The sequence below is a fragment of the Gymnoscopelus microlampas genome (genome assembly GCF_963454915.1).
Source record: "Gymnoscopelus microlampas genome assembly, chromosome: 21".
NCBI classification, from domain to species: Eukaryota; Metazoa; Chordata; class Actinopteri; order Myctophiformes; family Myctophidae; genus Gymnoscopelus; species Gymnoscopelus microlampas.
The window spans coordinates 42,672,781-42,690,226 of NC_139958.1; the positions used below are offsets into that span (position 1 = coordinate 42,672,781).

General features: G+C 45.7%; 2 protein-coding genes across 2 annotated transcripts; both read right to left on the minus strand.

Moving 5' to 3' along the window:
- Window positions 1-281: 281 nt before the first annotated feature.
- On the minus strand, window positions 282-3,633 carry LOC311038100 (zinc finger protein RFP-like). The gene is made up of 2 exons (XM_084047442.1): window positions 3,544-3,633; window positions 282-2,530 (listed from the first exon to the last, which is right to left on the minus strand). Exon 2 carries the CDS (start codon window positions 2,519-2,521, stop codon window positions 881-883), a length of 1,641 nt encoding a protein of 546 aa, XP_083903568.1. The 5' UTR covers window positions 2,522-2,530; window positions 3,544-3,633; the 3' UTR covers window positions 282-880.
- Window positions 3,634-5,835: 2,202 nt separating this feature from the next.
- Window positions 5,836-7,733, minus strand: LOC311038099 (E3 ubiquitin-protein ligase TRIM21-like). The gene has a single exon (XM_084047441.1). The coding sequence runs from the start codon at window positions 7,723-7,725 to the stop codon at window positions 6,079-6,081; it is 1,647 nt and encodes a 548-aa protein (XP_083903567.1). The 5' UTR covers window positions 7,726-7,733; the 3' UTR covers window positions 5,836-6,078.
- Between the last annotated feature and the right edge of the window lie 9,713 nt (window positions 7,734-17,446).

Here is a 17,446-nt window from a genome sequence, read left to right on the forward strand (position 1 = left end):
GTGGCCGAGGTAAGGGAAGTCTGTGATTCTGACAAGTCAATCAGCCACCTGTCTGTCTGGCTTATGGGATCTACTGTATACTACTGACTAGCCAATAACAATGCTCCTGTGGCAGGGCAGAACGTTTACAAAAACATGTAGGCTACATCAATGATCAAATATAAATATAATACATTAACATAAAATAGTACATCTGACCTACTGCATATCCAAACAATAAAATACCAGGTGCAGAACAGAAGAACAGGTGAAAGATAGAAAAATAGAGTCTGAACACTGGATAATGCTCCCATGAATATTTATTGTAAAACCACCAAATAATATTTTATGTATTGTCATTGTTTCAACATAGAAGTTAACTCATCTTCTCTAGCAAATCCCAGACATGCAAAACATGTTGACACAATTCCTCGTTAGATGTACACCAATTAAAATATACATTCATCAACGTCACAATATAACCCAAAAACCCCAAATCACTCAAACTTAATGTATGCAACTCTGCACTGAGAAAACAATCTGCACATAATTAATTAATAATTATAATAATTATAATTGATAACTAATGTTTATACTACATAAAAGAGAGAATAACATAACAATCCTTGCAAAGTATTTTTCAATTAAATGTTCTGTACAGTAGTAGTAGTACTACAAGGTAATTACTTGCTCAAAAGCGCTCAATTTAATAGTCTTTGGCTGTAATTCAGACATGTGTTTGAATAGGTATACAGAATACATGTGTTAGAGTTCACTGCTTGACTGACAATAAACCTCACATCAATCTCTTCATTAGTAATAAACCTGTAAATGAACCCTTCTATAAACACATTTGATTCTTACATGAAAACTAACCTTTCATGTAAAGCCTAGGATTAGTCTAATCTGTGTGATTGACAGGAGAGATGATCAGAGGAGCAGAGTTCTTTCCATTATTAAGATATGGACTGAAGTATGGATATAGTTTCTCAGTGAAGGTGCAGCCAGTGAAAGAGTAGAGATGAACTCTGGTCTCCACATCATAAAAGGAGACCAGACCCTCCTCATAATCCACAAACGCTCCCACTTTCTGGACCTCCTCTCTGACAGGGAGGAGGACAGGAGGGCTAGCAAGAGCCTTGTACTCATTTTCTTTCCTCAACACTATAGACCAGTAACCATTGTTGTGGGTCAGTGTGATCGCTCCTTTCCTGTTGATGGACTCTCTGACCACTCCTAAATCCCACTCAGAATTCCCTTTAACCTGAACCTCATAGTAAAACCTTCCTGAGGAGAAGCTTTGTTTTCCCAAGACACAGACACATGGAGAGAATCTCTCTGTGTTGTCTGGGAGATTATTTCTTATGTTTCCATGACTCACTTGTTTTCCATCCTCAGACAGGATGAGTGCACAGTGTGCTGTATCGGGGTCTAGAGTTACATCCACTGCATATCTCTGGATCCTCCTCAGCTCAGCATCACGCAGCTTCTTCATCTCTTGACTGAGTGTCTTCTCCAGCTGAGCCACAGCTGTCCTCACAGTCCCCACATATGAAGACTGATGGACATTGACCTTTGTCCAGTCCTTGATGGGTGGAGGGGTGTTGATGGATGTGAAGTTCTGGAGGAGGTGGAGGTGGTCTTCAGTGTGTGAGAGCTGCTTCAGCTCAGAGCTTCTCTTCTCCAACTGAGTGATTTCCTGTAGCAGCTCCTTGATGAAGCCTTCAGCCTGTTTTTCTGTTGTTTTCTGCTTCTCTTCAATCACATCAATGAGCTCAGCCTGGCTTCTCTCAATACAGCTGATCAGAGCAGTGAAGATCTGCACACTGTTTGCTATCTCTCTGTCTGCATCTTTCTTACTGAGCTCTACTGAGTGTTGGACCTCCTGAATCTTCACTTGTCTCTCCTGGATCATCTGCTGAACTTCAGCCTCTGTCTTTCCCAGCTCAGCCTTCTTTTCTTCAAATTCTTTTTCCAGAGAGACAATTTGATGCAACTTGTGGTCTGACTCTGACAAACAGAACTGACAAATACACATGCAGTCAGTCTTACAGAACAGCTCCAGAGGTCTGTCATGTTTCTGACACATTAAGACTTCCAGGTTCTTCACAGGGTTGATTAGTTTGTGTCGTTTTAACCCTGTGAGTCTCAGATGAGGCTCCAGGTGAGTCTCACAGTAGGAGGTCAGACACACCAAGCAGGACTTCAGGGCTTTGTGTTTGGTCTCAGTACAGACGTCACAGGAGACTTCATCTGGTTCAGCAGGTTCTGGGTTTGTGTTGGAAGTTTGTCTCAGCTGCTTTGACTTCCTGAACTGATCAGCCATCTCAGAGAAGACTTTATTAACTGAATATTTTGGTCTCTTATAGAATGTTTCTTTACATAGTGGACACTGACAGACATCACTAGTGTCCCAGTAATGTGTGATGCAGGTTTTGCAGTAGTTGTGTCCACATGGAGTGGTGATTGGATCAGTGAACACATCCAGACAGATAGAACACAGGAACTGCTCTTCAGACAGGAGAATACTAGCAGACGCCATTTCTACACACTGAGAATAAAAGTGAAAAGAAATTTAGTTTGGTTGGCCAGAAATTATGTTTTTGCCCTTGTCCGTCTGTGTGTCTGTTTCTGTGAGCAGCTAATCTCTGGCACCACTGGACTGATCAGTGTGAAACTTTGCTTGCACACTCCCAATAGGCCAAGAAAGAACCTCCATCCCAAATGTTTCAAAATAGCCTCATTGTGGCACTATAACAGTTCACTTTGCTTTTTGTCTACAACTCTTGAACTTGTACATCATGCAGTAAAACAATCAAAGAAATAAAAAACACTTCTCCTGGATTCCTTGGCTCATGATGCAACTATTAGGCCTTGCCTATTTCCGCCTGACAAGATATTATGACATTTTAACGTTTTATTCAAAACACAGTTTTTGCTAAATTGGCACAAGTCATGTGATTGAGATGGATCTGTCATATTTTTCAGATTCCTTTACGATCAATTGGCTATGATTTGCAAGCCCTGGATAGTCAACCAGGCCTGGCAGAGATCTGCGGTTAGAGGAGCACACTAGTTGTGAATCTGATCTGGGTCATATTAACTGAAACACATAGGCTATTCTGTACTTAATGATAGCTCGCCAAGTTTTTATATTATTATTACACATCATGGCGTTAATATCTTTAATATATTCTGTACATTTAGAAGCATTTTTCTTCATGTATTTGACAAGTGCATTGTTTTGACAAGTGCATTGTTACCTGCCCAAGTAGGGCTACTTGATTGAATCTTGATTGCAAGCGCACCTTCAATGGAGATCGCCTGTGTCCTCCCTTATGAATGTGAGGTTGTTTTTTCTACTGTGTTATTCCCTGAAGAAGACCTTGCTGGGTCGAAAAGTTGGTTTCTCAAATAAATCCTGCATCGTGGTTACGAGTGAGCGGCCTTTTCTTTACTCTCATTTACTGGTGTGCACCCTCCTGCCTTTTGTTTGATGGAGACATTTTAATGTAAACATTATTCTCTCTCCATGAATAATAAATCATTATCTTTATTACTCACCTGTGTTTAAGTTGTCAGAGTTGTGTAAAACGTTGTGTTGAAAGGTTTAGTAGAGAGTGTGTTGCTGCCACCAAACTAGTTTCTCTGTTAACTTTCGTTTCACTAGATTTCCGTCACTGAGGAACTCCTCCTTGTGCTGTAGCTGTTAACCCTTTACTGACACCACCAGTGGTGGAAGAAGTAGGCCTACTCAGAACTTTTACTTATGTGAAAGTAGTAATAGAACAATATAAAAAATACTCTGTATTGGCATCAAAATATACTTACAATTCCAAAGTAAAGTACTCCGATTTTATTATAAGCTCACAGGGAGGCTTCTGTTACAGAACAAGCACTCTAATTCTAACGTGTTGCATTGTGACTGTGAGCTTGTAGATCGGCTATTTTCGAATAGGCACAGTATAAAATGGAACATAATTATTTAAAATATGTTTTGTATTAATCTTATATTAAAATTAGCTAATGGGAGAGCAGGCGACCGGGACCTCTGACGTCATGTCGTGTCAACATGACTCAGCCATAACCACATAAGGAGTTCCCAGGGTTGCATTGCTCATGGGACGGCCTTGCACGTCGTGCAGGAACCTATTTGACCAGGAGCATGCGCAGGCACACGCATAGATTTAAAACGACTTTAAATTCACACCTCAACAAAGTTTACAAAGGCTCCTGACTCACACCAGGTGGATTAACATAGGAATGAGCCTAAATGCATATCAATTGTCCATTGTGTGACCTGTAGTGTCACTAAAAAAATACATTTAGTTTCACTCGGTTCCACAGATAAATATCATGAAAATAGCCTATCCATAGCTTGTAGTTCGGCTATTTTCACAATGTTTGCCTCTTTCTTAGATAATATGTTTGGACATTTACGTATTAAAAAGGTCTTAAAAGTCATTAAATTATAACTTTATAAGTGTGCAGATACCCTGTATCCACTTAGACTGTATATTTGTTTGTTTACTGTTGAGTGAGAAAACAATGTTGCACATTAAGCTAATCATCTGGGGACCCCCTAAAATAATTTGGGGACTCCCCTAGGGGTCCCGACCCAAAGCACTCTACTGTATACTACTGACTAGCCAATGACAATGCTCCTGTGGCAGGGCAGAAGGTTTACAAAAACATGTAGGCTACTGTACATCAAAATGATCAAATATAAATATAATACATTAACATAAAATAATACATCTAGCCTACTGCACATCCAAACAATAAAATACCAGGTGCAAGACAGAAGAACAGGTGTGTTGTGTATTTGAGGCAGTAAACTGCGGGTTACCAGGCCTTGCTGTTTAAAAGAAGTGTAGAAGAGAAGAAGACGTCCGGATCCATGTTCAGAATCATTCATTTATTCAGCACCAAAACAAACAGCATCATATCAGAGAACCAGGGAGCCGAAGCTCCCCGACCCCCAGCCTCAAGGCGTGGTCAGTACTCTCTCACAAGTCATTTACAGTCACTCTTATACTCTAGGTTCACATTACAATACAGACGGTTCGTGTGGGTGGGGGTCAATGAGAATCCCCCCACCAGTTCAATTCCTTTGATCAGTGTCGCTATCTGTCTGTATCCTGCCGGTCGGGAAGCTAGTAAGAGAAGACAAAGGCCAGGCCTGTTGTCTCTCAGGTTAACAAAAGAGATGCAAATCACCATTCACACCTGGCAGCAGGCTTCCTCTTGAACAACAGGTCAACATTAACATCATGTGCTTGAATAGCCAAGAAGTGCAGACAGTTAAACTGTGTCTGTCTACAACACATGGCTACTCCTGACTGTAGTAAAATAACTTCTATCATTTATATCAGATTTTTGACTTGCATACCGTTCATAAAACAAGCAAATAAGGAACAATATACGACAGGTGAAAGACAGGAATATAGAGTCTGCATACTGGATAATGCTCCCATGAATATTTATTGTAAAACCACCAAATAATATGCTGTATCAAACATAGAACTCTTCTTCTGTAGCACATCCAAGACATGCAAAAAAAAATGATGTAGATGTAAACCAAAATATACATTCATCAACTTGACAACATAACCCCAAAAAAACTCGCAAACTTAATAATGTATGCAACTCTGTGTTGAGAAACTTTGCAGTTTCAATTAAATGTTCTATAGTAGTAGTATTACAACACTGACAATAACATGTTGTTTTATTCCTCATAGATATGAATCCTGCACATTAATAAACAAAAATGTTAAGTTTAATTTAAACCTGAATGCCATCAAATATACTTGAACCAAAGACACCGACAATTCTACAGTCTCACAGAAAGGGATGTATGCTAAATACTTGATCAAATTAAACACTCATTTTACCACAATAGTCTTTGGTTGTAATTCAGACATGTAAAGTTACGTTCTTGTGTTTCAATAGAATGCATGTGTTAGAGTTCAATAGCTTGACTGACAATAAACCTTGCATCAATCTCTTCATTAGTAATAAACCTGTAAATGAACCCTTCTATAAACACATTTGATTCTTACATGAAAACTAACCTTTCATGTAAAGCTGAGGATCAGTCTAATCTGTGTGATTGACAGGAGAGATGATCAGAGGAGCTGAGTTATTACCATCATCATTAAGACTGGGACTGAAGTATGGATAGAGTTTCTCAGTGAAGGTGCAGCCAGTGAAAGAGTAGAGATGAACTCTGGTCTCCACATCATAAAAGGAGACCATACTCTCCTCATAATCCACAAACACTCCCACTTTCTGGACATCCTCTCTTATAGCGAGGAGGACAGGAGGGTCAGAATAAGCTGTGTACTCATTTCCATTCCTCAACACTATAGACCAGTAACCAGTGTTAGGGGTCAGTGTTATCTGTCCCTTCCTGTTGATGGACTCTCTGACCACTCCTAAACTCCACTCAGTCTTCCCTTTAACCTGAACCTCATAGTAAAACCTTCCTGAGGAGAAGCTTTGTTTTCCTAAGACACTGACACATGAAGAGAATCTCTCTGTGTTGTCTGGGAGACTATTTTTAACGGCTCCAAGACTCACTTGTTTTCCATCCTCTGACAGGATGAGCCAGGGATTTCCTGTATCAGGGTCCAGACTTACATCCACTGCATATTGCTGGATCCTCCTCAGCTCAGCATCACGCAGGTTATTCTTCATCTCTTGACTGAGTGTCTTCTCCAGCTGAGCCACAGCTGTCCTCACAGTCCCCACATATGAAGACTGAAGGACATTGACCGTTTTCCAGTCCTTGATGGGTGGAGGGGTGTTGATGGATGTGAAGTTCTGGAGGAGGTGGAGGTGGTCTTCAGTGTGTGAGAGCTGCTTCAGCTCAGAGCTTCTCTTCTTTAATTCAGTGATTTCTTGTTGCAGCTCCTTGATGAAGCCTTCAGCCTGTTTCTCTGTTGTTTTCTGCTTCTCTTCAATCACATCAATGAGCTCAGCCTGGCTTCTCTCAATACAGCTGATCAGAGAAGTAAAGATCTGCACACTGTCTGCTATCTCTCTGTCTGCATCTTTCTTACTGAGTTCTACTGAGTGTTGGACCTCCTGAATCTTCACTTGTCTCTCCTGGATCATCTGCTGAACATCAGCCTCTGTCTTTCCCAGCTCAGCCTTCTTTTCTTCAAATTCTTTTTCTAGAGAGACAATTTGATGTAACTTGTGGTCTGACTCTGTGGTGCAGAACTGACAAACACACATGAGGTCAGTCTTACAGAACAGCTCCAGAGGTCTGTCATGTTTCTTACACATAAAATCTTCCAGGTTCTTTACAGGGTTGATTAGTTTGTGTCGTTTTAACCCTGTGAGTCTCAGATGAGGCTCCAGGTGAGTCTCACAGTAGGAGGTCAGACACACCAAGCAGGACTTCAGGGCTTTGAGTTTGGTCTCAGTACAGACGTCACAGGAGACTTCCTTTAGTTTAGCAGTATCTTGGTTTGTGTTGGAAGGTGTTTTCAGCTGCTTTGACTTCCTTAACTGATCAGCCATCTCAGAGAAGATCTTATTAACAGAGAATTCTGGTCTCGTATAGAAGGTTTTGTTACATAGTGGACACTGACACACATCCTTAGTGTCCCAGTAATGTGTGATGCAGGTTTTGCAGTAGTTGTGTCCACATGGAGTGGTGATTGGATCAGTGAACACATCCAGACAGATAGAACACAGGAACTGCTCTTCAGACAGGAGACAGCTGGCAGACGCCATTTCTACACAAAATGAGAATAAAAGTGATAAAAATGTTGTTTAGTTGGCGGGAAATTATGTTTTTGCCCTGGTCCGTCTGTGTGTCTGTGAGCAGCTAATCTCTGACACCACTGGACTGACCATCGTGAAACTTTGCTCACACACTCCTAGTAGGCCAATGAATAACCTCCACCCCCTAAAATTAGCATCATGGTGGCACTATAACAGGCCACTTCCCTTTTTAGCTTACAACTCTTGAGCTGTACATCATGCAGTAAAACATTTAAACATAAAAAACACTTCCATCGTTCCAGACCCCATTCAATTTTCACATAGAGATTTCCAAAAATATTTAAGCCTATAATCAAGCCATCCAGGATCCTGGTGATTCATGACCATAAAATATAGTATTCAAATATTTCATTCTGTGAAAAATAATGTTTTTATATTTAATTATATGATATACTATATTTAAATACCCTTTGTTTTATGGTTTTAAAATATGTTTTTTTCACAGAATCAAACGTCATGAATCACCAGGATCCTAGATGGCTTGTTTCTAGGTTTCTAGAACATAATTGATATAAATATTTTTGGAAATATCTATGAGAAAAATGAATGGGGTCTGGAACACAACATACTAAACTTTATACAACTTGTGCTATAACCACATCCCCCTTCTGTGGCCAAGTTTTGGAGCCCATATAGTTCATATCATGACTCATGTCATGATATGACAATGTTTCAGGGCTCGGAGATACGGGTACTTAGACCCAGGCGTTTTAACTTGTAACATCCATGGCCGTGGGGTAAGCACTTTATATTTGAAATCTGAACGTTCATGTAGATGTGCGGGTTGTAAATGCAGACATTTCAAACACCAGGAACAAGTTGCGCCATGACGCTTGTGACAGACGTCAGACGAGCGTCATGTGGACCATGGGGCAAGATCATGTTGGATACATTTTTATGTAAATGTTAGTCTCTCTTAATGAATAATTAATCATTATCTTTATTACTCACCAGTGTGTAAGTTGTCAGAGTTGTGTAAAACGTCGTGTTGAAAGGTTTAGTAGAGAGTGTGTTGTTGCCACGGGGTCATGCCTATGTTCCCTCAGCCCTATGTTCCCTCAGCCCTATGTTCCCTCAATCCCTAACAATTTTATTTTATCCAAATTAGTCCCTATGTTCCCTCAGCCCTATGTTCCCTCAACCCTATGTTCCCTCATCCCAAATTAGACCCTATGTTCCCTCAGCCCTATGTTCCCTCATCCCAAATTAGACCCCATGTTCCCTCAGCCCTATGTTCCCTCATCCCAAATTAGACCCTACTGTATGTTCCCTCAGCCCTATGTTCCCTCATCCCAAATTAGACCCTATCTTCCCTCAGCCCTATGTTCCTTCAGCGTCACATATGGCCCTTCCATAATGTGCTGTTGGGGTCACCTGTTGGGTTCCCCCGGGCTCCCCAAGGTATCCCCCAAAGGTATAAGACTATATATAGATATATTATTAGTAAGTTATAAGTTATAAGACTTCATAGACTTTTCTTTACACCGATGATGATGGTGACCAAAACATTAAATTGTGGCTACGTGGTGCAGCTCCGACGGCCCGCTGCTCCGAAAGCCCACCAGTCCGACAGCCGTCCCTGGGCGCGGAGGTGGACCGGGGACCCCCGGGGGTCCCTGGCTCCGGAGGCTTAACCCGACCGGTCTGTCGGTCGGGTCAGGCCTCTCCAGCCAGGGACTCCCGGGGACCCCCGGGGAGGCCTCGACCCGGCCCAGGGAGCCCCAAACCTGGGTACTCGCTCCAGTCCGGGGGACCGCTGCCTCCGGGGGACACCCGGCTCTCCAGGCGGTACCGTGGACCCACTCTTAAGCACCCCTCAGCGGGGGTTAAGTGAAGTGACAGACCGCGGCCCAAGCACCGCGGGGACCTGGTGGTACAAACCAGAATAGTCGCCCCTGGGACTATTCTGAACTTAGCGCGTCGGGCCAGGCTCACCGGCCGGTCCCGTGTACCCGCGCTTAAGCACCCCTCGGCGGGCGATAAGTCGGGGGGGGGTCCCGCGGCCTACAGACCGCAGGTACCTGGTGGTACAAGTGGTGCCGCAATAGTTATCACGCCCATTAGCAGGGTCTTGTTTCCTCGCTGAAGATTGTCTTCTTCCCTCTATGGTCTGAGCTGATTTCTTTTCTCTTGGCTATGGTTTCGTTAGGTAGCTGGTAGGGACAGTGGGAATCTTGTTCGATTAACTCGGGTGCAGCCACTGCTGAGTTGCGGGACAACCGCGGCGCCGGGCACAACCCACATAGATACGTAGCTGCTCGCAGGTTCATGTCAAGTTCCCCCGCCCCCAACCCCATCAAGGTAACTTGCCTTGTGGGTCTACAATCGGGAACTTTGGTTTACTCAATTCCTGCGTGCGCCACCTATGTTGTCTACACCCATATCAGTTACTGTCCCGGCGTGGTCACTTGGCAGTGACTGCACGCCCAACTCAGACGAGTCTACAGCGCCCTTTAAGACAAGCATATGCTACTGGCAGGATCAACCAGGTAGGCCTCCTGTTCCGCCACGGAGACAGCGCGCCCAGGTGAGGCGCGCACCGTGGGGTTGCCGGTCCGTGGAGACCGCCAAGGCCCCCCGTGAGATGGGCGGCGGGAGCTCCCGGCGGCGCGCACTGCGACGGTCACCACATCTTCCTTTGCCCCCTAGCCAGGTCGACGGCATGTTACGGGGGATCGGCGCCCGTGGTACGCAGCTGTTTGGTCGGTCGCCGGAGTACGCGACGCAAGCAGGGTTTGAGAAACGGAGTCTCCGGAGCGCGCCTTTGAGGGGCCCTCGGGCGGTCCGTGGCAGGACATCTAGGGCAGACGGGGCGTCTCGGTCTCGCTAGGCCGGGGTGGGCCGCGGAGGAGTGCGGAGGAGGCCGGGGCCTCTCTACACGCGGTCCCTCCACGCCTGGTCGGCAGCGTCCGCCGAGCAACCAGAGGTGCACTAGAGGTGCCCGCGAGGGCCCTTGCAAGAGGCGGGCTACGATTGTCAATCGGTCAGAATCAATTGTGGGTTCCACGGCCCTTGCGGGCGGCGTGGTTCCCGGAACACAGTGCTTTGACTAGAGTGGCCACCGTGGCCGACGGCGGGCCCTGCATTCGGGCAGGCCTGCCGTCCGTCCCGAGCATCCGCACGCCGGATGCTCGTCTGGGAAAAGTTGCCGATTGTACCGGGAGAGAATTTCAAAAGAGGGGGCCATGGTGGACTCTCCGAGGACCTCCGAGGACCTCCATGGCGCCCGTCCGCCCGGCCGTGCCCGAGCGGAGGCCTCTGTCTTCCCATAAGCCCGATGGCCACCGTGGCCTCCAATTTCATGGCTCTTTCCCCCCTGTCGGGGAGGGGGGGAAGGGACCCATGGCCATCGCCGCTCAACCCAACCGGGCCGCCCCAGACGGAGCCTCGCGTCGGGCATCGCCACGGCCAAGCTCCACAGGTACGTTCTAGAGCGAGTGGGCGTCCCGACCGGGAGACTTTTTCACAGGAGGGAGGCAGGGACGAGTGGGACGCCTCCGGGGCCACGGGGAGGGGACAGGGAGGTACGACGCGGAGATCCAGGGCAAGTCGGCCCGCGCCGCCGCCCCAGACGGAGCCTTGCGTCATGTCCGGCCATGGTCCCTAGCTACCCTATGGCACAAGTGGCCACTTTCCCCCCTATGCGAAATTTCACGCATGGGAGAGGCCGCAAGCCCTAAAGCTCCTGAGCCTTCCGGAGCTTTTTTCCGGTTTTTCGGCCGCCGTTTGCCCGGGCAGCCACCCAGGGGCCCGGGGGGGGCACCGACGCGTGCGCAACCCCGGCCCGGATCCAACGATTCCTCTGCCGGCCCCGGGCGACCCACGGACCGGGAGGTACCGGCCGTTTTAGCCCGAAAAGGCTAGATCAACAAGCCGAAAAAAGTTGGAATTTTAGGCCGGGGGTCCTCCAGGGGGTCCCCAGGGACCTATGGAGCCCATGCGGACACTTAGAAAAAAAAGAACCATGATTTTGGGGGTCTTCGCCGCCCCGTCGCTATCCCAGGAAGGTGCCTCTTCCTGGGCATGATCCCTAGCTATCCTATGGCACGAGTCGGCCCTTCACCCTGGCTTCCCCCTTCCAGCAGGGGAGAGGCCAGGAGCCCTGGGCCTCCCGGCAGACTGCCGGGTTCACACTCGGTTGCTCTACCCGCCCCGGGAGCCACCGTCCCTGGGCGCGGAGGTGGGCCGGGGACCCCTGGGGGGGACCATGGACCGGGGAGGGCGTGGACAAGGCCGGTATTGCACCCCGCGGCCACCACAGGCCTATCCAGGGGGATTGTGGATCTGCTCTTTTTCCACGGCAGGACTTTGTCCCTTTTCCAGACCCACGACCGGGGTCCCCGCCGGCCGCCCTTACCCGCCTCGGGAGCCACCGTCCCTGGTCATGGAGGTGGACCGGGAACCCCCGGGGGTCCCTGGCTCCATGTGGACACTTAGCCCCATCGCTTCCCCCAAGGTAGGTGCCTCTTCCTGGGCATGGTCCCTACCTATCCGATGTCACCAGTCGGCCCTTCTCCCTGGCTTCCCCCTTCACACAGGAGAAGGGCCAGGGAGCCCAGTGCCGGGTTCACACTCGCCCGCTCTACCCGCCCCGGGAGACACAGGTTAGAAAAAAAAGAACCATGATTTTGGGGTCTTCGCAGCCCCGTCGCTATCCCAGGAAGGTGCCTCTTCCTGGGCATGATCCCTAGCTATCCTATGGCACGAGTCGGCCCTTCACCCTGGCTTCCCCCTTCCAGCAGGGGAGAGGCCAGGAGCCCTGGGCCTCCCGGCAGACTGCCGGGTTCACACTCGGTTGCTCTACCCGCCCCGGGAGCCACCGTCCCTGGGCGCGGAGGTCGGCCCGCCCCGGGAGACACCGTCCCGGGCACTGAGGTGGTTCATGGTCCCCTGGGGGACCATGGACCGGGGACGGCGCCACCTGTGGCCGCCGGTGATATTGCGCCCCACGACAACAGGCTTTTACAGGCTTTTACAAGCTTGTGGATCTGCTCTTTTTCCACCCTTTTTCAGCCCGGATTTCGGCTTTCGGACCCGCGGGGCGTCGGAGCCGCGCCACGTAACCTTAAATTGTACGCGTTGAAAGCATATGTTCTGGGGGCACGTATACGTGTACATTATGTCACAAGGAAAACTTGACCATGATGACCATGGCCATGACTGACCATGATGCTGACCATGCTACTGACCATGATACTGACCATGATACTGACCATGATGCTGACCATGATGCTTGGGCAACATGATTGGCCAAACTTAATTGCTTTGACCTGGTCAGCTAAGACACATTAAACTATATGTATAGTTTCTCTCATCAATTAAAATTCAGACAGCTGTGAAACTGACTGATGTTAAATTATATTGATAATTTCTCATCAATCCAAATTCAAACAGCTGTGAAACCTATAACAACAGCTGCAAAGAATTACTGATCATTGCAGTGAACTATTGAACTATTGAACTTTTATCACAGCTAATAAAGTAAAATATTAATAATAATAATAATAACTAGAAAAAGTGCTCCTCGGAGCACAACTCTCCGCCAGAAGACTTGTGTTGGGAATGTTGGGAAAGTGTACTATCTGTCCTGTCTATATAAATGACCTATCCGTCCTGTCTGTGTAAGTGTAAAATTTATAGCGTTTTTTTAAAAATGGTTGGGAAAAAGAAACTTAAAGAAAGTTTTTTTTGTATATGTAAGTGTCCTTACTTGTATATGTAAGTGTCCTATCCATCCTGTCTGGGTAAGTGTCCTCTTCCGTCCTGTCTGTGTAAGTGTCCTATCCCTCCTGTCCTATCCGTCCTGTCTATGTAAGTGTCATATCCCTCCTGTCTATATAAGTGTCCTATCTGTCCTATCTGTCCAATAAGACAGATAGGAACAATTGGACCGCGACTACTTGACTACTTCCGGTTCGAAGGTCTGGGAGTGAGCTAGTGGCCGGATTTTCGGTATTGGAATCTGGCTTATCACAGTGACACATGTATTTATAGGTCGCTATCCCTCTTGTATATGTAAGTGTCCTATCCAACCTGTCTGGGTAAGTGTCCTCTTCCGTTCTGTCTGTGTGAGTGTCCTATCCCTCCTGTCTGTATAAGTGTCCTATGTCATATCCCTCCTGTCTATATAAATGTCCATGTGCAGCCATTTCATGGTTCCCGTCTTACCTCACTCTGACAGTGGCAGAGACACTGTCAGAGTGATGCCATGTACATATAGGCCCGGTGGCGTCACTAGCCAATCAGATCACAGTATTTCACGTGTCACGTGAGGCTTGACCAATCGGTGTGTCATGTTTAGAAAGTGAAAACGCAGTGATAACAATACTCTCCTGGCGGAGAGTAATAATAATAACTAGAAAAAGTGCTCCTTGGAGCACAACTCTCCGCTGTTGGGAATGTTCTATCTGTATAAGTGTCCTATCCGTCCTGTCTGTATAAGTGTCCTATCCCTCCTGTCTGTATAAGTGTCCTATCCGTCCTGTCTAAGTGTCCTATCCGTCCTGTCTGTGTAAGTGTCCTATCCGTCCTGTCTGTGTAAGTGTCCTATCCAATTGTTACAGTATCCGCCATTTCTCAACCATTTCGTGATTGTTCCTGTCTTACCTCACTCTTACCAGACTTGTGTTGGGAATGTTGGGAATGTTCTAATTCTTATGTTCTAACTGTCCTATCCATCCTGTCTGTATAAGTGTCCGATCCGTCCTGTCTGTATAAGTGTCCTATCCGTCTGTATAAGTGTCCTATCCGTCTTGTCTGTATAAGTGTCCTATCCGTCCTGTCTATGTAAGTGTCCTATCCCTCCTGTCTGTGTAAGTGTCCTATCCCTCCTGTCTGTATAAGTGTCCTATCCGTCCTGTCTGTATACTGTAAGTGTCCTATCCGTCCTGTCTGTATACTGTAAGTGTCCTATCCGTCCTGTCTGTGTAAGTGTCATATCCCTCCTGTCTATGTAAGTGTCCTATCCGTCCTGTCTGTGTAAGTGTTCTATCCGTCCTGTCTGTATAAGTGTCCTATCCGTCCTGTCTGTATAAGTGTCCTATCCGTCCTGTCTGTATAAGTGTCCTATCCGTCCTGTCTGTGTACTGTAAGTGTCCTATCCGTCTGTGTAAGTGTCATATCCCTCCTGTCTATATAAGTGTCCTATCTGTCCTATCTGCCAATTATGTATCAGCCATGCAGCCATTTCGTGATGGTTCCTGTCTTACCTCACTTTGACGGTGGCAATGACACCGTCAAAGTGACGCCATGTATTTATACAGTATTTCACCGTATTGTCACGTGTCACGTGAGGCTTGACCAATCGGTGTGTCATATTTAGAAAGTGAAAACAATACTCTCCTGCGGAGAGTAATAATAATACATGTCTATACTAATATAGAGCTTTTGTAGATATCCAAAACAACTATATTACAAAAAATGAGTTTAAAGGTATAATAAGCTATGTAAAACTTAGCTTATTATAAATAAATAAAACATTAAAGGGGGATTTAAATGAGTACAAACAAAGTTCTGATATACAGACATGAACATTATACAGTCAAATGAATACGGGTTGGACATATAAATGCCGGGGGGTCCTCCCCCAGAAACTTTTTAACACAGTAGATACTGTATTAAAAAGGGAGTTTAATATTTTTATCAGTCATAGGAAAATGATGGGTAAATTATTTTATTTTATCCATTACAAACCTAAACTTATAGAAATCGTTTTGATGACTGAAGCAAATAACCACTCCTGATATTGACATAATACTGACATGATACTGACCATGATACTGACCAGATACTGACATGATACTGACATGATACTGACATGATACTGACATGATACTGACCATGATACTGACCATGATACTGACATGATACTGACCATGATACTGACATGATACTGACATGATACTGACATGATACTGACCATGACACTGACCATGATACAGACAGACAGACAGACAGACAGACAGACAGACAGACAGACAGACAGACAGACAGACAGACAGACAGAAAGACAAGACAAGACAAGACAAAACATTAGAATATTACATGGGCTGATGGAACATAAGGCTGAAGGAACATAGGGCTGAGGGAACATACTGTAGGGCTGAGGGAACATAGGGTCTGTTTTGGGATGAGGGAACATAGGGTTGAGGGAACATAGGGTCTAATTTAGGATGAGGGAACATAGGGCTGAGGGAACATAGGGCTGAGGGAACATAAGGCTGAGGGAACATAGGGCTGAGGGAACATAGGGTTGAGGGAACTTGAGTACGCTCCCGATGCCACCAGCACCAAACTAGTTTCACTGTTTACTCTAGTTTCACTAGATTTCCGTCACTGAGGAACTCCTCCTTGTGCTGTAGCTGTTAACCCTTTACTGCCACCTGGAACATATATGTTCACTTCAGATTTATCTTCCTGGTATAGCTGTGCACGTGGCTGTGTGCACTGTGCATGCTTGCGTGCGTGAGTGCATGCGACCTTGCTACTGTGTGCCGTTTTTGTACATAGTATTAATAGGCTCTATGCACAGCAGCCATATTATTACTTCCTTCACAGGTGTTACCAATGATACGAATGAAGGCTCTGTTACATTTAGTCTAGCATGGTTTCCACGACCTCCTTAACTCTGAGAGTGTACAAATGGAACCAAATGGACCCGTAATTTGTACACTCTCAGAGTTACACACCTGTAAGGGGCCATTTGGAAGCCTATGAGGGTCCCTCGACCCCAACTGTTGACCCACTGGTGTAACAGAGTGTTTCCAGTGAGCCAACATGCACAATATCAGCACCCTGACTCTGTTTGACCAGAATGGAACAGAGCCTTCATTAGTATCAAACACAATGTCTTCATAATATGGCTGCTGTGAATAGAGCCTATTGTGTAAATATTCCTTTCCTATCAATTGGCTATGATTTGCAGGCCCTGGATACGAGATCTGCGGTTAGAGGAGCACACTTCTCTAGTTGTGAATCTGATCTCGGTCATATTAACTGAAACACATATAGGATATTCTCTACATCATGTTAATTTGCCAAGTTTTTAAATTATTATTATCTTTAATTCTCCATGCTCCAACACTGGACTCTTTTAAAGCTGCCTTGAAAAGACACCTAATCTCTCAGGTTTATGGTATATAGTTGTTTGTTGAACATTTTTGTTTGTTTGTTTGTCTGTTAGTTGTTCATTGTTTTTGATGTAAAGCGTCCTTGGGTTTATGAAAGGTGCTATATTCAAATTCAAACTATTATTATTATTATTATTAATATATTCTGTACATTTGGAAGCATATTCTTGATGTATTTGACAAGTGCATTGTTGCAGGGCTACTTGATTAAATCTTGTTTGCAAGCGCACCTCCAATGGAGATCAACTGTGTCCTTACCTCCCCTATGAATGTGAGGTTGTTTTTTCTACTGTGTCTCTCCCTGAAGAAGACCTTGCTGGGTCAAAACGTTGGTTTCTCATTCAAATAAATCCTGCATCGTGGCTACGAGTGCTCCCCCACGTGAGCACTCGATATGACCACCTGAGCAGCCATCAGCTCAGTGAAACAGAATTCCCCCTGCAGGATTAATTATTATAAGGTCTACATTATTACCATATTATTGCAATGTGTGAGACTGTAGAATTGTTTATATTTCTATCAGACTTGATTGTTTTGGCATT